Here is a 24,662-nt window from a genome sequence, read left to right as displayed (position 1 = left end):
GTAAATTGGATTAAGCAATTAAGCAATTAAACAGATGTTACATCCGCTTGACCCATTAATTAAATCAATATATAATTGATAAAATTCATTATATTATTATGTGTTAAAATTTGAGAGGAAAATTAATTGATGGCTAATATCTTGATAGCGTGATACTTAAGAGAAATGCATCATATTTCTTCATGCATTTGAATTGCGTCATAATGGCATAATCATGCTACAGGTATGGAAATTACCATTTCTCCTCCAAATTATTCGTTCAGAGCTGGCAGCAGCCTAATTGAACATGCAGATGTTGCATCTCTGTTCAACATATTTTCAATATTGAGTACAACTTCTTTTGATAGATTGTCTGTTCAGGTGTAGTATGTATGTCAGGACTGCCTACACACCCTTCTGTGGCTTTGTTCATCATGTATTGAGAGAGAAATTTGTTAGTTTTCTAGACAACTGTGCACAAAACCTGTTGGTACGGATAAGGCTGCAGCGTACCTTTTTTTTTTTTTTTTTCAAAGTTGTGGACACTTGGGAGAAAAGTAAACTGAATCAATGTATTTAAAACATTTACTTTGGCAAACGTGATTGAACTATATAATTATGCAGCCTGCAGTGACATTAATATTGGGTATATGCTATTTTATGTCTTTCTCAAATTTGTACATAGATGTAGCAGATCGTTTCGTGTTGTGTAATGAAATTAACACTGTAAATATTTCTTAATGCTGTTAAGAGATTCATACAATGCCATGTAAGTCCAGAAAGTCTAAACCGCCTTTGTGTATTGACCAGAAAAGAAGGATTTGTTGGTCAGTATAAACTTCATGATAAGATTCATATGTATGTGTGTGCGTGCATGCAACTGGGCATATACATATGTAAATATCACTATATCACATTGTTTAACAATATACTCTGCATAGGGCTACCCACTATTCCTTAATGTTAAGCTTATACGTTTGGAAAAGTTGTGGATGAAATTCATTATAAAGTGGTGCATTTATACAAAGAATAAATTAATAAATCCATATAGATGTAGTCACACTGTGAATGTGCTAAATAAAAAAAACTAAATCATAAGACTCCAAACTTGTTAGAGCTCATTTGTAGGCAATAAGGAAAAATGCTAAGATTTAAAAGTCTATACAAGAAATGAAGCATTTGTAGTTGCATACGTATATAATTACATATTCTCTTAATGTTGCAGATGGGTTCTTTTATATTTTGCACCAAATTTGATTTTTTTTTTTTTTGTAAATTGCGTTTTTGACATCCTCATTTGTACATGCTGTAAATTTGAATGAATCCATTTGTCAAACCCATCTGTGATTTTTTTTTAAAGATCTAATCTCAGATGCTTTTTTCTGTATTTATCTTTCTGACAGGAAAATTCCTCATTGATTACCTGTCAGTCAGTATAGTTTATCTTTAGCTCTATCTGTCTTGGGGGATCTCTCCAGCTCTGCCACATCTAACTTTAAAAACACAATGTTATCATGTTGAAAGAAACCTTCAGCCAGACAAGACAAGTATGAAGCTGAGAGAAACAAATCACCAGGGGTGAGATGCATGCACTTGGAGATAAAAATTACTGGATTCGGCCTCATTTGATTGGAGAGAGATAGACTGCTGGTGGATAAAACAGTTACCTGCCCAGCAGTTGGACACCTTGGCACAAATATGCCATTCACTCAGGTGGACTACTGCTGGACTGGGTGATTTTTTGAAAAAAAAATTCCCATAGAAAGCAACAGAATACTCCATTAGTGCCCTTGTTAATGTTAGAGGCCTGGGTGTATTGAATAAGCTGAAATACTTGGCATAAAAGGTGTGATCTACTAGTGGCATAGACATTGTCTGCTTTTAGGATGAGTAAAATATTGATGACTAAATTGTCCATGTTTTACATTAATGCAATCATATCAGACATAAGCTGCTAACAGCCAGCAAGATATTGGCATCTAGAATTGTATTTTCAGCTGACATTATATCCTAGCATTTGAAGTGTATGTGCTGAATTATGAATAGCAGTAGTCTGGGAAAAGATTTTAATACCCACAGAAAGCTTGCCGAAAGATTGATGTGTCTGCATATAGATGCATTATACAAGGCTGCCAACTAGAAAAGAGGCATAGATGTTCAACTGCAATTCATAAATTGATTTCATAAAAATGAGTTTTATTTGCAATTATTAGAAAGTGATGAAAGCTTGAAGAAAAACTAATACATAGCTTGAAAAAAGTACACACATTTTTGGTTTGTCAGAGAATTAAAGGTGTCATCATATGCATACAGGATATTATTCTTAAAAAAAGGCTGAATATTTTTTAATCTCTGCCATTTAACTTCATTCTTTTATATTTATTTTTTTTCCAGGGCACCTTTAGAATTTCATGTGAGCATGTGGTCAAGGTGATGAGGAAGGGGAGAGAAACTCTCCTGACTCTTCTGGAAGCCTTCGTGTATGACCCACTGGTGGACTGGACCACTGGGAATGAGGGCGGCTACACTGGCGCCTTCTATGGTGGAGGACAGAGTGAACTGGGGATGGACGCCCAGCAGAGCAAGAAGGACATGGAGAGAGATATAGCGCAGAGTATGTTCTCTGTGAGAGTGGTGGAGATGAAAGCAGCTTGGAACAAGAACAGGTACGTTGTTGAGCAGGGCAGTTTATGTAGACGGACACTTTCTGAGGGATAAGGCCAAACCAGAGGGGGCAGGGGTAGAAAATCCGATCCATATTCACGTCAGATCTGATAATATGTCCCTTGAAATACTTTTCATATGGTGTGCTTTTAATACTTCTTTTAATTATTCTATTGGCATGCATACTTCAAAACAGATGTTCTTTTGTGTAAAAAGACACAGGAAATGAGTTGGAATGTCATGTTGTAGGTGACATGATTTTGATAAATATCGCATCTTCAGATATAGCAGTTTAAATATTGCATAATGCTGTAAACTCTTTTTGTATGCAATTTCAGAGAGGAGTTAGAGAGCTGCCTGCCCAAAGTTCTTGAAGTTGTCCAGTCTCACCTGAAGTCTGATCAGGACCTGATGGCAGCCATGAGTTCACTGGCAAAACTGAAAGCACAGAAAGGAATGCTGCAGGAGGCCAAGAACAACACCAAACATGATATATACTCGCTGCCGGCAAGGTGGGGGTTTCAGTTTTTCATTCTTTAATTTATGCATAAAACACTACAGTTTTACTTGAATTACATACCTAAAAATTTTAGAATTCAGAATATTGTTTTGAAATTTGGAAGTGGAAACATGTAATTTAAGCACTGTTGAGATAACATTGTATTGTGCCCAACCAAGTTTAACATGCTCAACAGTTTGGTCTGAAAAAAAAAGAAAAAAACCTAGATTTATGTGAACATAATGTACAAGGAGAATAGATATGTCACAAGATTCGAATAAGTTTGCTTGTTTGTCTGTTTGTTTATTTTTGGTGCATAATGATACATCATTGGTGATATTTTTTTAACTGTAGGAGAAAATTGAAACTCCCAGAAATTAGTAGAATATTCTAAAGTAAAATGGAAGACAAGAATGGATGATGGGAATGGTTTAAACTGCTAGCTAGTAAGAGTTAAGTTGGCTGCATTGATATTGGTTGAATTTTCATGACAGATATGAAGAGCACATGGTCCTGAAGGCCACTAGGACAGCTGTAGAGGAGGCTGTACAGGAGAAGATGAATGACTGTGAGAGCTGGCAGAAATTACATGAGGTATGAGCAGTCTATGTAAAACAACATGTAACAACCAGCTGGTTTTTAGAAGAAATGAAATTGAAAAAAGGGGAACCGGAGAAAAATTAAATTCTGCTAATCAGTTGGATATGTGGTATACATAACAGATATTTGGAATGTGATTGTATGCTACATTTAGCCCCAAAACAATACTTTGAAGCAAAGTTATCACTCAGAAAATCTTCTCTTTTAAAGGCAAGGATTGGTAAAATGTGGATGCTGCATTTTTTCCCCCTTTATGTGCATATAAGTGCATTATGGATTATACATGGCTCAGAACCTGGAACAAGATTTAGGCCATTAATTCAAGGGGTAACATCTGTTCATTTTGGCCAAAAAATGGATTCCTGGGGTAAATGACAATTTTCCCATGCTTATCAATGGTTTATGAATCCATTCCAACATTCAAAGTTAGTCCCTGTTTTTTTTTTTTTTTTTTTTTTCTAAAAAGTTTGGTTTTAGTGTAGCCATCTATGGAGGTCATGTGGTCCAATGACAAACACTGATTCCAAAATAATTGCGATTATGACTGTTTTGGTGGTAAAATAGAATTTATTATATGAATTTTTTACAATGTATTTATTGTTTTTATTGTGAAATATGGATCTTATAGGAAGAGTTGCTGTTCCTTTAATGTTTGCTTTTCTCTTTCCAGTATGCCTTGTACATTGTCCAGGGCCAGAAACTTCAGCAGATGTGTGGAGACATAGGCCAGCCCCTCAGTTTACCAGTACCCAGCTATGTCACTGCTATTGAATTCCTCCAGGGGGCAGGGCAGTCACAGGCTGTGGACCAGGTGAGATCTTTATTGATGTTTTTGGAACATTTATTTGATAATTTGATCAATATATAATTTTTGTCAATTTATAAAAAATATTGAGACATCTCTTATGTTTTGAAGAATTAAAAGACACATGGAAAGTGATTTTGAAGGTTTCCAGGAAGTTTATTGGACAAATGTGATGGATCAGCTGTGCATTATGTAAATTGTTCTGGCTGGTACAACTGACACCTTGACAGTGGAACAACATTTTTTACAAGACTTTGTGTTCTATATTAAATTTAATATATTGATACGCTTTCTGAATGCTTATTCAAAGAAGAGTTATTCCAAGCTTATTCATATGCTGCCCTTAATCCTTCTTAAAGAACTACTTGAAACTTAAGAGATTGCATGAATGAATATTGTGTGAGTATTAAAGAGACGTAGGCACTACTTAAACTTTCATTTAATCATGACAGCATGAATGTAAGTCGAATGTCTGACAGCTTGTCAGTGGGTGGTGCTGATACTGTGCTAACATGCTGTGGTGGAACAATCTGCTGCATACAGACTCCGGGACCTTTCATCTCGGCTGAATTTTACAGAGTAAAGTAATTGAAAAGCTGTGATAATGAGATAATCGAAATGTTGTATGTACTTTGATTGGTAAATTGTAGGATATATTATGCACTACTAGGGTACAGTCCTCTGAAGGCATTGTGTTATAGCTTAAATGTTGTAAAAAAACAGCTTTTCCTTCACAGTTGGGTGTTCATATTGATCTATCTTGGAAGGTTAATGTGTGATGATCATTATAGCAATTATCTTAATAACAATAAACTGCAGCAGTTACAGAATGTCATGAATAATGCTAATGGCCCTGATTGGTAATTGTACATCTCTACTGTGTGTGTGTGTTGCTTCTTTTTTAATGGTGAATTTTGCTGTAAAGTTGTTTTCTAACTGATAGCAATTGATTAAAAATTAATCAGTCGAAAAACCCTTTTATTATATATTTTTAATATAATTTTGAATGATTAACCAGACTTTGAATCATGAACATTAATTGAGATATAAATTAAATGTTAAAGAGAGGTTATTATTTTATTTATATTTTGAAGGGTCGTACTATTACTGCATTCAAAATATATCTACCACATACAATAATACTTCCATTTATTTGTATGATAAAATGTTCTATGATTTCAGTGTGAACAACTGGAAGGAGAGCTTTCCAACATGTTACTTCAGAGAAGAGCAGTTATTGGCAGTTGTCTGGATGTGCTCCATACATATGCTACCATAGTAAACCAGGTAAGGTTCTCTATACACATGCCATAATAAACCAGGTAGGGTTTTCTGTATACATGTCACCATAGTAAACCAGGTAAAGTTCTCTATACACATGCCATAATAAACCAGGTAGGGTTTTCTGTATACATGTCACCATAGTAAACCAGGTAAGATTCTCTACACACACACACATGCCATAATAAACCAGGGGTTCTCTGTACATGTACCACCCTAATAAACCAAGTAGGGTTTTCTGTATGTCACCATAGTAAACCAGGTGAGGTTCTCTAAACACATGCCACAATAAACCAGGGGCTCTCTGTACATGTGCCACTCTAATAAACCAGGAAGGGTTTTCTGTATACATGTCACCATAGTAAACCAGGTAAGGTTCTCTACACACATGCCATAATAAACCAGATAAGGTTCTGTATACACATACCACCATAATAAACCAGGTCCATCAGGTAGGAAGATAGGGTTCTCTATACACATACCACCATAATAAACCAGGCAGGTTTCGCTATGCACATGCCACCATAGTAAACCAGGTAAGGTTCTCTATACACATGCCATAATAAACCAGGTAGGGTTCTCTGTCCACATACCACCCTAATAAACCAGGTTGGGTTCTCCATACACATCCCACCATAGTAAACCAGGCAGGTTTCTCTATACACTTGCTACCATAGTACATCAGATTTTTTTCCCCATACTGTACCACATAATACACCAGAAAGAGTGCTTTGTACATAACAAGGGTAGATGCACAGAACAATATGGTGATTGAGTCCCCCTTTTATGACAAGTGCTCACAGATATGACTCAAGGTTTTTCAAGGGGAATTCTGGCAGAAATATTTTGTATATTGTATTGATAAGTAATGACCTTATAAACAACTTCAGAAGTAAGTTGACAGTCACTTTCATAGTTCAGTTTATGTGATTGAGCTTGAAAGAATAAATGTTAAACTGTAATTTCTGTTTAAATTCATTTTTAGTACCCAAGGGCGTACATCAAACAGAACAGAAGTTACAATTACCAGGCTTGGTTACAGGAACTTATCTGTGACTTCACATCAGAAAAGTATGTATGGCATGGTTTTTGAATTTGACTTTATTACAATTACATCATGATGATAATAATAAATTTCTTTTGTGGGCTATTCCGTGAAATTCTCAATGCACCTCATTACAATAAATACTAAGGGAACATAAGGTCAATTAAGATTGGAAAAATAATGTAAAGAAAAGCATTTCTTAGTAAGGATTGAATGGAGAACCTCTCTTTTTCTCTTACAGCTTGTATTTTATGATATGTGTGTCAACAAAGATGTATCACTTTGTCAAAATTATATTTAATATTGACTAATATGAAATTATTAATGACTAATCTTGGACAATAAACATTTTTTGTAGATGTAAAGAGATCCGAGAGATGTTTGAGGCAGACTATCGTCCTGACCCTACAGTGATCCAAGCCTGCATCCAAGCTGTCACCATCACTGAAAACAAACTGCAGATGATGGTGCAGGAAGCCAACAACAGACTGATAAAGGTAGGATTATTACAGGTTTTTTTTTTTTTTTTTTTTTTTTCGTGTTTTTTAACTTTTCTGGGACAATTGCACAAACATTGTCAATTTTCAGATTTTCTCTCCACAAATCACATCATTATCTTTTTTTAAATTGTGGAATCATGGAAGCAAACATTGATAAATTTAAAAAATGGGAATACAGTTTCCAAATTTATTTTCTGTGGCTAATATTTTAAAGGTATTGTGTACTTATCTTATGGCTTTGTAGTGTCAGAGTTGTGTTTGTAAGTTCTCAGATATTTGAGCTTGCAGTTGATAGATTTTGTATTTATGTTCAAGTAAAAAGGTCAGTGATATTTCATAACTAGTAGTAGTAATAGTTTTACCACTATAACTGATTATGGTTGATACATTTTTAGTTGATAGAACGCCGTAATATGGAGACCATAGATACCTCTGTCCTAGGCATCCATGTGCAAGAGACGTCCACCAACATCCAACAGTTTCTACAGGGTGAGAGACCGACTTTGTGCATATCAAGGTTTAAATGTTCAGCTGACATAGTATATTAAAGTGAGATTTGAAAAATGGTGCCAGCTTTTTTGACAGCAGACAAATTTTTTCATGTTCACATAATTTTTTAATGATTCTTGATATGCTATTTGATTTTAAATATATGCATAAATAAATGTATTTTTTTCTATTTTGAAAAGACGCACATGGATTGACAAGTTTTTTTTCTATTTTTACTGCTGATATTTTAAACAAATACAGAGATTCTAATTACAATTTTTTATATGCCTGTCCAATGTAATATTTTGTAGAGAATGGTACAGAGGGCATCACCAGCATGTCCAGTGTGATTGTGACAGCATTGTGCTCACTGAACAAGCGTTATCTGGTGATGGAAGGAGCTGCAGCAGGTCTGCATAATATAATATAATATAATATAATATAATATAATATAATATAATATAATATATAATATAATATAATATATAATATAATATAATATAATATAATATAATATAATATAATATAATTTTTGTATCACTTGTGTACTGAAATAGACTATTTGATCAGTGGTAATAGGGTATTAATGATAATGGTCCAGTTTTATTTATATAATTATATATAGAGAAGATACTGTTGTTGCATTAAATATCATCTGAATCATAAGGGATACATTTGTATCAAAAGTTAAATATGTTTTTTATTCAAACAGTCGTTATTCTTTCAATGTTTGTATGTAGCTGCTGGAGATCGCCTGATGGACCTGACATCTCGAGATGGGGACTGGTTCCTGGATGAACTGTGTAGTATGAGTGGGAATGTAAACCAGCTGCTTTACCTACTGCAAGACATGGCCCAGGTCAGTCATTTGATTTGGTAGAGAAGAAACACCAGACAGCTCTTAACAGTGGTGCTCATTACTTTTTAAAGAAATTGTGTAAGATATTGACTTATTCTTAATGTGCATAAATTTTGATATAATTTTGAGGAGTTGAACTAAATCAGGGAAAGAGTGAGGATGTCACCTAGCTGATGTAGTTTTGGAGAAATTTTCAGAGGTGAGCGCTAATTATGGATTGGTAAACAGATGCTTATGGTACTGTTAATTGCTTAATTGATCTGCACTGTTCTCTTTTTAGGATTTGTTAAGAGAAATGACTATGCTGAGTCACACCATGCAGACAGTGAGAGCTACACACAATGTATACATAGCTTTGCAGGTGAGAGTCAGAGGAAATAAAGATTAAATGAAAAATTCTCATTCCAGAGTGATTTTAAAAACAGTTGAAAAGGTTTTTAAGTGTATCAAAATTATTTCATCGGAAATGAAAGTCATTTGAAATAAGAGGAAGTGTGGTTATTATAATCTCATCATAGTACAGGTTCATCATTACTATGCCCATAAAAAAACTTGCATACATTAAATTTTGCATTAACTAAGACATTAATTGTAAATATTACAAAGAAAAAATTTTAAAGTCACTCTCTTTTCCTCACAGGACCTGAATGTGAACTTCAAAAGCATCATTCTACCCGAGAGTCTGAAGACCATCCAGGCCACAGATAAGTCTGTGATCAGTGTGCTGGACCAGCTGGACTCCCTGGTAGAGGAGTGTGGCACCCCTCTCTCTGGACTACTGAAACAACTGGAGGGCCAGCTCAGGAACAGGATCATGGGCATGCAGGTGACTTATACAGCATGCTCACATTGGGGTTAACTCATTAACTGAAATGTTGCTACTTATCTCTCTGATGTCATCAAGTCCAAGCCCAGTTTAAGTTAACCCTGGTGGGAACAGCTTAGTCTGCTAAACAGACTTCCATTGATTGCATGTAGACTGACATTTAATAATCCTTCATAATTACATGCCTCTCTTACAGAAATAAAATTAAAATAATGATAATGCCCATTAAAAAGCTTGTAAATTATTAATTGAGAATCAATGCAATAATGGCCTATTCTCCTGTTATAGAACATTTTCGATTATTTTTTTTTTACATATCTTTGTATACTATTTATGTAATAATTAATTATTTAGGCTGCAAATAATGAAAAGTCAAATGCATTTGAGTAGCCTTGCAAATGGACAATATTTACCTTAGTATTTTGTGTTATAATGAAACCTCTTTCATTTAAGGACCAAGATGACAGTGAGTGCATTACAGTGGTCAGACAGTTGAGGTTGAAATTTGATGAATTAATCCGAGGCTCGGACACAAGTGACCTGACCCCTGGCCAGATGTTGTTAATGGGATTTAATGGCCTTTTCACCAGACTGGACAGTGACTTTTCTGACCTCCTGGAAGCTTTTAACTCCATCCAGCTGCCTGATGTCTGGAGGAAAGTGGATGTGATAAGAGAGGCTAAGTCTTTACAGGTAAAAGCTGAGAATTACTCTAGGTTGGAGTTAAAGTAGTTATCATATGAAATAAATGTGTCATAATTCAGAATTAGGGCCAAAAAATGTTGCTGTAACCAGTAACTTGTTGAAAGAGGAATTTGAAAAATTTTACAGGATGTTGTTGTAAAAAGTCAGGATCTACCTGTCCTTCTACTGAAAAAGGTGGCAAATACATTGTAATGGAGAAGATGTGATTTGATTAACATTTCATTTTCCCTCTTTCTCATTTCAGTACTTTTGTGGATAAATTCACTATTGGGCTTGACAATCTGCCAGTAGTAGTAGAAGTAGTAGTATTTATTTCAGAGAAGATTGGGTTTACAAGTTATAAAGTATATATGCTATGTGAGCACAGCAAATTCTTCTCCAATGTAGCAGATGCTGCAAAGCTGGCCTGTAAAATTTTTTTTCACATTATTCATACTTGATTGCAGTTGAACGTGTTCAAGGAGGACACTTTGGCTCTGATGTCTGACATTTTCTTTGTCAAACGTGTCCAAGCCATGCTAGAGTTCTTTGACCTGTGCCAGCAGCTGGCAACAACACTACAAGGTGAGAATTTATCTTTTCATTATTCATTATTCAATTTAATTGTTCTGTTATTTGCATAAAGAGAGAACAAACACCTTGAACATATTTTAAACCTGGATTTTTTATTATAATTCTAGATCCCCATGGTGGAGAAGTCTTTGATGATGAACAGCTGGCGAAGCCTGTTAAAAGGTTCATAGCGGACTTTGTCAGGAAACAGGTAGGACATGACAGCTCTATAGATGTGAAGTCTCTGCATTTTCAGTTAAATTATTGCACTTATTTGATTTTGTGAAGGAAAAAGATTTAAAACAAAGGGCGTTTATACAAAGTTTTCATCATTTGCTGGATTGTGTAATGTTGTCCACTCTTCTGATATATATATATATATATATATATATATATATATATATATATATATATATATATATATATATATATATATTACACATTACACAGCCTTCATTCATTTTGTTCTAGCTGATTGGTCTGCCTTCCCAGACCCTTGGCTACAGTCTGTGCACCTATATAAATGCCCTGGGAGTGGACGTGACAGCAGAAATAGAACTGAAGGACATAGGGGCATCGTCTAAGGTTTCTATTGAAGACCTGTGTAAGAAGACAGTGGATATGGGGCTGAAAAATGGCTACTTCTTACCTATGTTACTCACCGAGGCCAGTGCTCTGACCAGTAGCCATGATTCAGCTTGGAGAAAACAGGTGATTAGTTTATGTCCCATTCTTAGACTTATAGAAAACTGATGTCAGCATGAAAAACCCTCGTTCAACTACATCTTCTAACATAAATATGATTTTTGTCTTTGATAGATAGCTAACCCAATTCAACTTCAAAATTTCTTTTCCTGTTAGGATCTTGCAAAGAGGTTGGACTCCAACATCCTGCTCCTGCGGGGCAACCTTCAGCGGACCCAGCTTCAGTTAGCCCGGTATCAGTGGTTGCATGAGGACCTGTTCACCCAGGCTGGGCGACCCCTCAACCAGATGGCCATGCCACTCAGGGCTAGCATCATGTCTGATATGAGGAAGGTGAGTAACTCTGTATTATGCAGAGATGAGATTTATGAAGAGATGAGATTATTTTTTTTCCAACCTTCGGCAGATTTCCACTTTTTTTTGGGGGGGGGGGATTATGTTGTGGACAGGTATGCTATGGATGCATTAAACGCACTAAATTGAAAAAAGAAAACTTTTCGTGTTGAAATTAATGTCACATGTGGAAAATCTTCTAATTCTTCCAATTTCTGTATATATTTGTCAAATTTTCTCCTTACTCTTTGATCTTCTGCACATTTTACCTTCAGTAAACAGAATCAGTTCTTCTGTTTATCATAAAAGTGTGCTCATCCATTTTCCAGTTTCTCTGACTTCCTTTTGAAATACCAAACCCAACCCCATCCTAACAATTATACCTATTGAACCACACAACATGTTGTAATGTCGAAATTCAAATATTCCAGAGCATGCAAGCCCTGGTTGGCAGTGAGAGTGGCGTGACCAGCATACAGGAGAAGTATGTCCAGGTGGAGGCCAGTATTAGTCAGAGACTCAGGTGGGCAGCAGGAGCTAACCCATCTCTTAACCAGGTGCTGCAGGACTTTGATGAGGCTCAGAACAGGAGGAGCACTCTTATTCAGGTAGGAATCCGTAATCACTGAAAATAAGATTGGCTTGAATTTCGTTTTCTAGGTGGGAGAAATTTTTGGTGAGTAGATGACTTGCATTTAATTTTTGAGTAATATGCCTTTTTCTAACAACAGAGAAAAGCATATTGTCTCATCCTGTTATAGTGGTTCTGACAGTTTAAAAGACCTCCCATTTGAAGTTAAAGATAGGATTTAAATTGTACCTATTTTTTAAACTTAAAATATTTTTTACAGTTATGCAATTGTCATGTGTCGTTGGCTTTTCTTACAGAGTGAGAGTTGCCTGGCCAACGAAGTGAGCAAGCTCTGTAATGCCATTCTTCACTGTGAGGCCATGAGGACTCGCACTCCTGAGGCTCTGTCATCTGACAGTAACTTTGTCACTCTTTTAACAAGGTAAGCAATACATATAACTATTATGTAATCTTAACATTTGTGATTGTAGAATTAGTAGTATTAAATCGTATGTCTAAAATAGTGCTCTCTTCTGAAACATAAATTGTCAAACCTGTTTCAAGGTAAAGAAAAAGTTGACATTACAAATCTTAGATGTAAATTGGAATTTCTCAGAATGTTATCTACCATGATAGTAGTGAATGTCTGTCTTCATTATTATGTAAATGATATGCTTCTAACAACAACTTTACTACAGATGTGAGGAATGCTGTGTGATGACAGAATCTTGTGAGAGCACTGTGACTGAAATTGAAGAAAAACTCATGGAAGATAAGGTACATACTACTTAATGTCTTTTGTTAATGTAGTTAACGTAAATTTATTGAAATTAAGCGAGCATTATGTTTTCATCAACACTTTATCGTTATAATAATTATAATATATTTTTGTGTCTTAATGGAATTATTATTAAGAAATAGAATGTGCTAAATTTCACACATTTTTACGGTATCATTGTAATAACTATCTGATAATCATGCCCCACTGTACTGTACATTGCAGCCAATAAAGTCCAGCCAGGGTATTGACTTGGACTGGATTAGATCTGCCTTGGAGTTTGTCAACAAAGAAATCTCCAATCTTGGCGGGAAGTTGAACAAGTTGAAATCTGCCACAGAAGCTACCAAGGCATGTGTTTGCAGCTGTCGAATATAATTAACTGAATTGATTTCAATAATTGCTTGTACAAATAGTTTGAAATTTTGCTGATAACCTTATGTAAGCACAGCATACAGTGAATGGGTGGAAATAAAAGCAAGTGTGCCATCTAGGCAACACAATTGGGTGTTTTTAATTTGCTTTATCTAAAGGTTTGAACTTTAAAAAGTTTATGTCTAATTGTTTTTTTTTTTTTGTTTTGTTTTAGGAATTGGTAAGAGGAGAGTTGTCTGCTGTGAAAGCTTGCCTAGGAACACACCACAAGCTTATGTCAGATGTGCGCTCAATATTGAAATCACTGGCAAAGGTAAAATGATATAGAAATAGCCTCGCTCTCACACAGGCTCACATGCATGTAGCACGAACAGGCATGCACACTTCCTCATTTTTTTAAATTTATTTTTTTTAATTTATTTTCTTTTGAATATATTTTACACCAAATCACTTTAGCTCTTATCATACTACTTGGGTTTTTAACGCCATGCTACATGAAGTAATGAATTATTTAAGTAATACCTTGTTTGTGATTTTTATTACACCAATCCTACATAAAATCTTACTTATCAAGTTCAGGTGAAATGATATTAATATCATGATGGTTTTATTATCAGTATGAAGAACAGGATTTTGGCCCTGATATCAATCCAGATGGGATTAGAGACTACATGAACAAGTACAAGAGTTTCATTGAAAATTTTAACTCGCTGCTGAAATGTGCCTCTTTGGAAGATATAACTGAAGAGGTTGTAGAGGAGATAGAGGCCACCCATGATACTCTGGAGGAGATTATCCCAGGGTAGGTTGTCTAGTTTTGTTACCTCTCTTAGTATTTTATTTATTTATTTATTCATTTATTTATTTATTTATTTATTTATTTATTTATTCAAAAATGATCATATTTTATATTTTTGCAGCTCAGTTTATAATGTTATACATTTTTTATTTGCATGGTGAGTATGTGTATATGTGTTGGCAGGTACTACCACTGGATATATTATTTTGTTGACAACAGAAAAATTCTGTTAAATTTGGGAAATCCATTCATAAAGAAAAAAAAATGATATTGTTATATTTTATCCTAGTTTTTGTCATATGATTAATTAAAATTGTATTCTTTTTTCTTGAGACTTTAATCATGACCCCAAAGATTTTCCAATTTAAAACATGCCACTTGTATTTATTTGGCATGTAAATGATTGACTAGAAATACCCAAACATTGGAATTTACTGCAATTCATTACAGGATATTTGATGAATTGATTAAGTTTGCCACACCACTGAATATCCAACGAGGTGTAAATGAAGAAAATTCACCAACTTTGAGCTTTGCTACAGGTTAGATATTCTGAATATCCTCACAGTGTGTCCTCAGTACTGACTGGTGTTGTTTTTATGTTAACATAAATGTAATATGGTGTAGTAACTTTTTGTTTTCTTGCCTATATGAGAAGTTGGCAATATATACTATTGTATACACATGTCAAATAATTGCTAAACTTAATTATTGAAAAATATAAAAAAGTATGTTTCATGTGTGATGCTATCCCTAACATGCCCATGCATTCTGTTATTATAATGTACTTGAATTCTTTTGTGGAGAAAGTTTTTGATTTTTGTGAGAAAAGTGGTTTTTTATTTTAGTACATATATTATTTTTTCAGCTCTGAAGAAGCAGGTAGAAGAGCCTCCTATGCTGGTGAGAAAGCCATCTTTACTGAGCCATAAGTCTGAGCTGACTGGCACTCCACCCACTAGCCAGTCAGGAAGTAGCAAAAGTAAGATTAAACAGAATCTGATATAGAAGACTGTTTAGTAATATTAAACTCATTTGGTCATTGCTCTCATGTGGTTTATGTGTTTAAAAACCTATTGCCATTATTTGTTCTAAACTTGTACAAAACAGAAATTAAATACGACTTTCATTTAGGGTGATAGCAGCAGGGCAATTTTGTTAAAATTTATCTGAATATTTATTTATCAAAAATTGTTTATGTTAGTGAGGCCTGTTAATTGAATATATATCTGAAGTGTATATCAACTTTAGTGTCATGATGTTAGTATCTTTTGGTGAGGAAATTTTAGACCTGTAATTGACCTTGGTCATTCATTTTTTTAAAAGACCCAGTACCTCGTAAACAGGAAAGGGTTTCAAGGGACCCAAGAACTGGAAAAGGTAAGACCTCTTTCATAATTGATACTCCTAACTTTTTGTCAACTCTCACCTAAGTTTCCATACAAACCCTTTGAAGAAAAAATTACAGTAAACTTTTTCAGCGCCACAAATTCCAGGATGAAAACATATGACTTGGTTGAAGTCATATGGCATATCCAACTTCATGTAGCTGAACCGTTGCAATAGTAAGAATCAGATGTATTAGTTTGGAACTCTTCTTGTACTGCTCTATTATTTTTTTGCCTCCTCTAGCTGTGCAAGAACGCAACTCCTTTGCCGTAAGTGTATGGCGAAGAGTAAAAATGAAATTGGATGGGAGAGACCCTGACCAAAACAAGAGGTTGTCAGTAGCTGAACAGGTAATTGAATATTAGGGTACAAGAAAAAGCACACTACAGGGAGATGAATGTCACAGTATTAAGCTGTGCATTGCCCCAGTATTAGGCTGTGCATGTTGCCCCTCCCCACACACATTTTTGAAGTTTAACACTTTTTACTGAACTATTTTAAGTTTCTCTTATTGTCCATATATGCAAATGCATGTAAATTTCTGTATAGGAAAAGATAATTATGGTGTTATATGAATATTTTAATGATCCTAAATATATGAAATGAAAAAAAACATATATATATATATATATATATATATATATATATATATATATATATATATATATATATATATATAATCCCCAAGTCACATGGTTAATGCAGACACTGTATTATCTTTCTTCTCCAGGTTGACTTTGTCATCAAAGAGGCTACGAACCTGGACAACCTAGCAGTAATGTACGAAGGTTGGACATCCTGGGTTTGAATCGACCAATCAGAAGAGAGATAACATGGCTCTTATCCCATCCATCCTACAGAAACCCACAGAGAATCTCGACAGACGAACTCTCGTTGCTGAGATACATGGGGACTGTAGTGTACTACAGTACAGAAAGAAGAGTACAACCACCATACAAAAAAAAAAAGAGAAGGCACACCAAAACACTCTCATCGGCCCGGCCGGAGGGCCATTTTAACAACAGAGAGATTCCTTTCATTGGTGTGGAAGGTTTAACTGAGAAATGAACTGAGAAAAGGCATGTCTATGAAACATTGCCTGTGCAGAAAGAAATATCATCTGTGAGATCAGATATTAATTTGAGAAGAAGATTAAAATGAAAATGTAACAAAAGAGACTATCTATGTTTAAAAAGATAGCCACAAGAGCAATTATCGCTTTAAGGAGAAAAATGAAGATGTTAATGGACAAACGTTACCAAGTGAAAGATCGCACTGTTGAAATGAAAATTGAGGAGTGAGAGAGATGTATTCATCTGTTTCAACTTTAAATGAACTTTAACTCGTGCAGGTGGCATATAATTTTGCAGGAATGATTATTCGGAAAAATCAAGGTGACAGGAGTTTTTGATTTAAGCATAATGCTTGGTATATTTATGTGTATGTTTTGGTGTCTTTATGGAATTATTAGTCCCATATTAAGATATTAACTATTTCAACATAAAAATGTAATCCTGTCTTGTATACATTACATAGTTTGTTAACTGCAGTATATAAGCGCTTTGTTTGCCACATTGTTTAAAAGACCAAAAAAAAAAAAAGAAAAAAAAATTGAAAAACTGGAGTTAAAGTCATTTAAAGGTTTTGATCATTTTCTTTTCTTTAAATTCAAACAAGTATATACTTAATGATAAAACTGTTTTGTGAATTGTATTGTCATAAAATCACATGTTATCTTGTGGAATTAATGCTATCCTAACATATGGAAAAAAAAAAAAGGATTGTAGAGTTGTAGATGTGCTTCTTACTTTATGTTTAGCATAGCTTTAGAGAATTGTTTGAGATCACGAGTTACATGTATGTCACTGGCGTACAACATTAGTGGAAATTGTCTACTTGATAGACAAAATATCAAATGTCAGTAAAGACCAAAAATAGTTGCAGATAAAAAGTTAGAGTGGACATTAAATAAAACGCTGTTAACATTATGAGGTAGAGGGAAAATATTTAGTTTGAAAATAATAATAATAGAGTACTATTGGTATAAAAAGATGAAAATCAGTTGTTTTTTTGGGGGCATTTAATTGAAAATACTTCCAGTTTTTTTTTTTTTTTTTTTTTTTTTTTTTTTTTTTTTTGTGACCGATTTGTTACTTAGTTGTTGCAGTGACCCAGTGGGCATCTCATCACTGTTACTGAAGTATAGGCAATTACTTTTTTTTGTTGAAGAGAAATACACGAAGGAAGTCTTTACAATGAAAATCTATGCCAGAGGTTCTCTCAGCTTGGGGGCCACAGCAGTTTTGATGACCTTTTTCACTGCTGTTGAATTGACTAGTACCACTTGGTTACATACCACTGCAAATCTTGTTACCTGGTAGTCCCCCCACCCTCCCCCTTTTCCTCCTCGGTTTCCAACTCTTGGGTGAATGATGAAAGGTATTGATGAACATCTTACATTCATGAGCTGGTACATGGTTCTCTTTATGTTATACTATAGTTTAAAAATATAACATGCAGGGTAATCTGAATGTTGCTCTTCCAATTTATGTTTAGGGTTAGTGAAATAAATATGAACATTATTATGCTTCTTTGCAGTCTTATAGTTGTATTCAAGCTTCAAAGATCAGGTTGATCTGCTAGTGGCTTGATCAATAGAGTCTTAGTATTGTATTATTTTTTCTCAGAGTTGTAGAATAAATTGTACTTCCAGCTTGGGATTGTGTGTTATGTGACTACATTCCTTTTGCAACTGAGGCTTATATACAGCAGTTGTGACAATGTCTGACCTAAATGGTATGTTTTCCTAGACATAACAGCCACCTCCCTGAGATGCTGGCATACCAAAGGCAACTGTTATTTATTCAAGTGCTTTAAGTTGCTTTAATCCATCTTTGCTTTTTAAGCTATTTGTAAATGATATTATAACTTTTACTATGCTCACATATTAATATGTTGCCCCAAGTGCATCTTTAAAAGAAAAATGTTCATTTTCACATAACTGGCTGAATGAATTTTTATGTTCATGTCTTGTTTAAAAGAAGGGTTTAGAAAATGTACCATTTTGCAGATTTTTTTTTCATATTTAATTTTATTAATACAAATTAATTAGTACATCCTTTTCCATTTCTTAAAATTTTATGAAAAATACAAGTAGGACTTTAAGCAAATATACAAAATAGTCTAAATTGCAACTATCTGAACATGAAGTAACTAACAAACACCACCACTTCTAAATATATTATGCACATGGACTTTTTAATATATTATGCTTGATTTTTTCACAAAAAAATTCAAATGTAAAACAGTATCAAAATAAATCATGTCAGACTTGTTGACCACAGGAGCAGAATATTGGCCAAAATGTTAACAACCTTAAATATAGATTGAAGGGTTGCATTAATATAATAGACAATGATTGTACAATGTATGAGCAATGATTGTCGGTGGGAATTTATATTGCACAGAAGACGAGTTCATATTATGCAATACTTGTTGCAGTATGATGTTAACACAATTTTTATCTCCACACTGGAAAACGGAAACAAATGGCAAACCAGGAATAATTATTGGATTGATCATTTTAATGACATTGAATTTCCTGGTTATTTTTCTAAAGACTTTTCAGGGAAAAGGGAAAATTTATGAATGGGAGATAACATGGAAGCACCACTTTCTGTACGAAAATTCTCTTAATCTGTGTCAGGACAGGTACTTGCTTCCATCAGTTTGGTGTAAACTCATCATTTCTTCTTGATCCATACAAAACTCGATTTCCTGAGGTTCTTCGATTTTCTTCTGACCATGCTGGCCCTACAATTTCTCCTAGAATTGTAACGTTTTGTTATAAATTGTTTTAAAGAGATTTTCTTACACCTTTAAATGCCCTATTGCAAGTTTTTTTTTTTTAATATTCACAACATCTCTTTTAAAATTAAAGTATTTAAATCAGCACATGTCAGGGGGACAAATTTTTTGTGAAACAGCATCTTGAAGGTACATAGTAAATATAGAATATGATATTGAGGAATCGGCCTGAATCATTGCATTAGACAATTTTGCAGTTGCAAGGGCAAATACAGATCTCCCAACCCCAACAAAATAGTGGAATCTGCCCCCCTGCTTAACCCTAAAGAGGAGTAAAGAGGAGTGAAGAGAAGTATTCTGAGGCCCTAGGAGATATGGGCTGTGGGAGGTTTGTGTTGGGCTCAGGTAGGCAAAAAAGAGGACCTTTTTTTTTTTTAAATTGAATTCATTATCCCAGCAGTAATACTGTTTTGTTCATGCATGCTTCAACTAAAAAAAAAAATCATAAATCATATATTTAGATATTTAACAATTCCTGGGGTCTTTCATGGTCTGTGCAGCCAGGAGACAAGACTAATGATTTTATGTGTCATCCTTATCTCAAACACACAAGTCATTCCTACTGCTATAAGATATGGCTGTGTACATAAGCTTACCTGTCAAAATATTGTACTGTTTTCTTATAGGTGGGTTCCTTAGCTCGCGGGGAACATCAGGATTAAGGACAGCACCAAGTTTGTTGTGGATACGAGAATACTGCGTCCAGTAAGTGTACTGATTATCTGGTTGAACTAGTACTTGACGCATCTGACTCCCTTGATTCATATTTAGTTTGTTTTCTAGCGTAGGCCAATGGATAACAGATGCCTTAAAGAGAATGACATGTATATCATATGTCTAAATCCAACACTTGCATTTTGAAAGCTTTAGTTATTTTGTATATCATTTTATTTTTTTGTGAAAATGACATTCTGTGAAATGTAAATTAGAGCATAACTTGTCCTGCTACTTTATGACCTTAGAAATAAACCTTAAATAATCTCTCACAAAGCATTATGGATAGTATTTTTATCTACTGAGAACATCTTTCTTTTAACACTTACTGGGTTAATATCTTTTTGAAAATAATTCCTTGAATTTGTGGATGTCCAATCTGTTCTGCTGGATGTTCCAAGATCAAACTGTGACATGTGTAAATATGGGTATCTAGGACCTCTAGCCTTTTCTGGGGAAGGTAAATGCCTAGTGCCACTGTAACTCTGAAAGAGAAAATACATGTAGTGTATGAAAACTAAGTGTCTTTCCTGCATCTTCCTGCAAACTAAGCAAGTTTTGAAAGATAGTTTAAGTCATTTTTTTGTGTATGATCATAAGAGCATTTGACTCAATTGTTTAAAATGTTATATAAACTGGTTTTCAAAGTATGGTGTGATTCTTCTTCCTCTCTCTTCCTCTCTCTCTCTCTCTCTTTTTTTTTTGGGGGGGGGGGGGGAGGAGGGGTCTGTTACTTTTATTCTACATGTGAAACATATGATGATTACTGTAAATAATAATTTATTTATATATATATATGTTTATCAAGATAAAAATCTAAAATTTGGAAAATATATTTGAACATTTAATCATATAAATTGGGCTGTAAAACTGATAAATGATAAATAACAGTAAAGGGGGCATTTGTCTCAGAGTTAGTGTGACTGTCTATATGCATCCTACCTGCGCCCGCGTAAGCCCAAATAATAAGGCAAGTAGTTGGTATACATTTTGCGCACGTACTGAGTCGACATTAATTTTTTAAGTTTAAAAAGTAAGGTTTTACATGTATTCATTCACCTTTCTTGCTGTAGATCCAAAGTCGGGTTTCACAGGATTTGTTTCAAATGTCATAGTGGTTCTATGCATTTCTCTTGAACCTCTCTTGCGTGGTAAATCTATCCCACGTCGCATTTCTGTTCTCCTGTCATTGAAAGTTGTGTCTGGAATAACCGTCACATGCCCAGCGGTATTGGAAAGTATCGTAGCTGTCTTTTGGCCCTGCCGAAACTGTCGTTTCTCGTGGTAGTTTGCTAAAGGGGCCGAAGCTAACATTTTCCTTTCCTTTTGCATACAGTCTGAATGGTTACTACGTTGACTGTGTACTCATATGCTGTTTGTAATCGGAAATGTTTGATATGAAAGCAGCGTAAACCTAAACACGTGCATTAGCTGGATACTGTCAACAATGACCGCATCACGACTATGTTTATAGTTGACATCCACATGAAATATAGCTCCACTAAAACTGTATTTAGATACAAAATACTGTAAGAAAATTTGCTTTTCACCGTAGAAATGCTTTTTATGTCGCCCAATGTGCTCATCTTGTGCTTTAGGAAAAATAGATGTGTAGCAAATTCCTTTAACTTTAGGGCGAGTAATAATATCGTTGTTAGGACGCTTTACGGTAAATATCTAAATATCGCTTTTAGTTTATGTCGTAAAACATGTCGCAAAACGTATTCTGCCTCGCATTAGGCCTACATAGTTGGCTTACATTTACAGTCAAATAAGAATGACAAAGGGGTGAAGAATAAGAAGGTCGGATGCACATGTTCAATAATTCGATTGAACATTTTTCCAATTTATGTGTTAGGGGAGACCAGGACTAGTTGGATCCTCGTCAATTTCTGAAAAGAAACCACAAGGCAAATAAAAAATGATCACACCATTTTGTAAAGTGACCATTGTTAAGACATAGTCAGTGGTTTGTTGCATAAATACTAGTTTAAGATTGAAATTGTTATAAGAAAAATGAAAGTTTATTATTCTTTATCATTCATTAAAAACTTGCTTTATACCATTATAAGTTTACTTAAAATTAAAAAAAAGATTTTTGGGTTCCTTTTTTGTCAAATTGCAAGCCATATTTTCAAAATAATGACGTAGGCCCTATACTGACGTAGCTTAATTCATGGCGCTTGTTTTAAGACCGGGTTTGTTGCTCTAATTCATTTCCAGTTGGCTCTACAATGCCCTAAGTGTAGGCCCGATAACTGGGCAAACTAGCCCAGGTGTAACAGGAATGGAAGTCCGTTAAGAACCGTAGTCCGCTTCTCATTACTTTGTAGGGCCTACAAGTGACATTTGTCCCATAGGCCCTATACTAACCCCAATACTCCAACTAGCCCTAACCTGTAGGCCCTACTAATCATGGGAGCCCGGACTTCCATCCCTAGGACTTCCTTGTATATATTTTGGGGACCAGATAGGCCTACTTTTATTTTAAAAATACCACTATTGTACGTAGCCTAAATGGAACACAAAAATACATTTGTATTTTTTATACGCTTTCCAGCATTTGTGCCCGGAGAGCTAGTGTGGACTTACATGTAGGTTTCTACACTAGAAACTTAGTGTAAACTTGTAGTTTAAAAAACATTTTAGTTCATTTTCTTTTTGACTTTCTGAAGCACAGTGGCTAGGTGACATAATTATATTTAAAAAACGAGGGAGAGAAAAGAGCTAGGTAGAGGAATCATAAATCAGCCTAAATTGAGGATTCCTTTTACCTGATTACTTCTGCACAACAGTTTAGAAAAAAATGCTTGTGATTTTAAATATTTATGCGAAAGACTGATCAGTTATTTCATTATTGATTATTTTTCGAAGTGCTATATTTTAACCTTAACATATTCCGGAAAGGTTTCAATTTGTATGCTTAGATTCTATGCCTGATTTTCTGTTTCTTTTTCCCTTATAAAGACGTTGTGCCTATTATCGCCTTGACATGATCAGAAACGGGTAATAAAGACGTAACTACAGCCGCCTTTACTTGATCTGAAAAAGGTTGTAAATACGTTAAAAAGCTGTACTTTTCGGCTTAGGCATAAAGGGTCGTGAACCCGTAGGCCCTGACCTTTGCGATTGAGCTTTACACGACTAAAAAGGTTTGTAAAGAGAATATTCAGACCCATTTCCTGAAGTGTATTAATTCAAACCGAAGCGTCCGTACGGAAAGTGGGTGACCTCTTTATCATTATGTAAATCAGGTGAGCCTTTTAGTGAGAGGTGCTCAGATAAAACCAAGGTCAGTAGAAGATGGAGAAGAAGGATGTCCCATGTCACATTACTGCTACTGCCACATGTAGGCCGAAAAGATGGCATTGAACCCGGCAGCAGTATCTCGTAAGTTCCGTAGAGATTATGGAAAATGTATTGTAGCATTTCTTAGTTTTGCATTGACGATATTTTTCCGAAATGATGCACTCTAGGCATAGTGACCACGGGGACATCTAACTGACGTGAAGGATAATTTCTCTTAGCTCTCCCTCAGTGCCTTTTGGGTACCCTATTGTTTCTGAAATCAGAAGCTTTCAATGAAGGTTTAATATGAAAATAGCTATTTCTATAATTTTAAAACATAATAGCGAGTTGTTAATTATAACGCAAAGGACACGATACTGACACGAATTGCTGTAATGAACACACACTGATTTATCAGATCTTTGGACATTGTTTCATGATTGTGAATTTATTCTTTTAATTCCAGTGACTCTTAAGTATCGTTTAGGAAGATACCAGAAGCGTCCTACTCAGAGACAGGTGTCGTGTTCGAGAGACAGCTCCACACCCATGCCAAGATTGCCTCCTGTGCTGGTGTTTGTTTGCTCGTTAATTTGCAGGGACGGCATTTAGTATGTTTGCTTTTGGTTGTAACATTCTGCTCCAAAACATATATCAAATTAAAAGTCGAATAAAATGAGCTTTTTGTTTATGAAAATTCTCATAGAGATAGAAATTAAATTCATACTAAGTGTCCACCCTGCATTCCGTATTTTCAAAATAACTTTGGTTGCCGCAAAGCCCAATTTCGTGAGGCAATGAGTATTCTGAAAGGATTCAATGAAATTTAGACCTTCAACTTTTGTCTCTTTTGCTCGAAAAGATAGTGTACAATTAATAATTCTTAAACAAAATTTATGTATTATTTAAATAAGATTATTGGATTTATTATTTTATCTGTTACATTTAAGTCCATTCTAACAGTTTAGTCAGTTATTTAAGAATTTTACAGAATTGTAGTTTCAAAGTATTAAAAATTTGTTCCTCTAAATGTAAAATT

General features: G+C 34.7%; 2 protein-coding genes and 1 long non-coding RNA gene across 3 annotated transcripts in view; 2 read left to right on the top strand and 1 right to left on the bottom strand.

Moving 5' to 3' along the window:
- The window catches only part of LOC106178811 (serine/threonine-protein kinase SMG1), a 49,948-nt gene extending 31,474 nt beyond the window's left edge, over positions 1-18,474 (top strand). The window contains exons 51-78 of the mRNA XM_087003699.1: positions 2,374-2,645; positions 2,982-3,155; positions 3,637-3,736; positions 4,413-4,553; positions 5,730-5,834; positions 6,814-6,899; positions 7,232-7,370; positions 7,769-7,862; positions 8,174-8,272; positions 8,603-8,721; positions 9,002-9,082; positions 9,362-9,547; positions 10,001-10,240; positions 10,699-10,816; positions 10,933-11,015; positions 11,276-11,515; positions 11,666-11,842; positions 12,274-12,450; positions 12,731-12,855; positions 13,112-13,190; positions 13,417-13,542; positions 13,781-13,879; positions 14,184-14,368; positions 14,816-14,907; positions 15,234-15,347; positions 15,692-15,745; positions 15,998-16,104; positions 16,485-18,474. Coding sequence (XP_086859825.1) covers positions 2,374-2,645; positions 2,982-3,155; positions 3,637-3,736; positions 4,413-4,553; positions 5,730-5,834; positions 6,814-6,899; positions 7,232-7,370; positions 7,769-7,862; positions 8,174-8,272; positions 8,603-8,721; positions 9,002-9,082; positions 9,362-9,547; positions 10,001-10,240; positions 10,699-10,816; positions 10,933-11,015; positions 11,276-11,515; positions 11,666-11,842; positions 12,274-12,450; positions 12,731-12,855; positions 13,112-13,190; positions 13,417-13,542; positions 13,781-13,879; positions 14,184-14,368; positions 14,816-14,907; positions 15,234-15,347; positions 15,692-15,745; positions 15,998-16,104; positions 16,485-16,562 — 3,690 coding nt within the window. The 3' untranslated portion in view covers positions 16,563-18,474. The remainder of the gene's footprint in view (positions 1-2,373; positions 2,646-2,981; positions 3,156-3,636; positions 3,737-4,412; positions 4,554-5,729; positions 5,835-6,813; positions 6,900-7,231; positions 7,371-7,768; positions 7,863-8,173; positions 8,273-8,602; positions 8,722-9,001; positions 9,083-9,361; positions 9,548-10,000; positions 10,241-10,698; positions 10,817-10,932; positions 11,016-11,275; positions 11,516-11,665; positions 11,843-12,273; positions 12,451-12,730; positions 12,856-13,111; positions 13,191-13,416; positions 13,543-13,780; positions 13,880-14,183; positions 14,369-14,815; positions 14,908-15,233; positions 15,348-15,691; positions 15,746-15,997; positions 16,105-16,484) is intronic.
- Positions 18,475-18,813: 339 nt separating this feature from the next.
- On the bottom strand, positions 18,814-21,799 carry LOC106178815 (uncharacterized). Its single transcript, XM_013562165.2, has 4 exons — positions 21,395-21,799; positions 20,665-20,820; positions 20,218-20,428; positions 18,814-19,579 (listed from the first exon to the last, which is right to left on the bottom strand). The coding sequence occupies exons 1-4, from the start codon at positions 21,665-21,667 to the stop codon at positions 19,479-19,481; spliced, it is 741 nt and encodes a 246-aa protein (XP_013417619.1). The 5' UTR covers positions 21,668-21,799; the 3' UTR covers positions 18,814-19,478.
- Positions 21,800-23,469: 1,670 nt separating this feature from the next.
- Positions 23,470-24,363, top strand: LOC147763653 (uncharacterized). The gene is made up of 2 exons (XR_015333064.1): positions 23,470-23,725; positions 24,090-24,363. It is a non-coding gene; the product is annotated as an uncharacterized LOC147763653 (long non-coding RNA).
- Positions 24,364-24,662: the final 299 nt, after the last annotated feature.

The sequence above is a fragment of the Lingula anatina genome, chromosome 2, assembly GCF_051362555.1.
Source record: "Lingula anatina isolate TDL-2025a chromosome 2, LinAna3.0, whole genome shotgun sequence".
In the NCBI taxonomy this organism is placed as follows: domain Eukaryota; kingdom Metazoa; phylum Brachiopoda; class Lingulata; order Lingulida; family Lingulidae; genus Lingula; species Lingula anatina.
The sequence above is the reverse complement of the archived record's forward strand: the minus strand, read 5'-3'. Positions and strand labels throughout refer to the sequence as shown.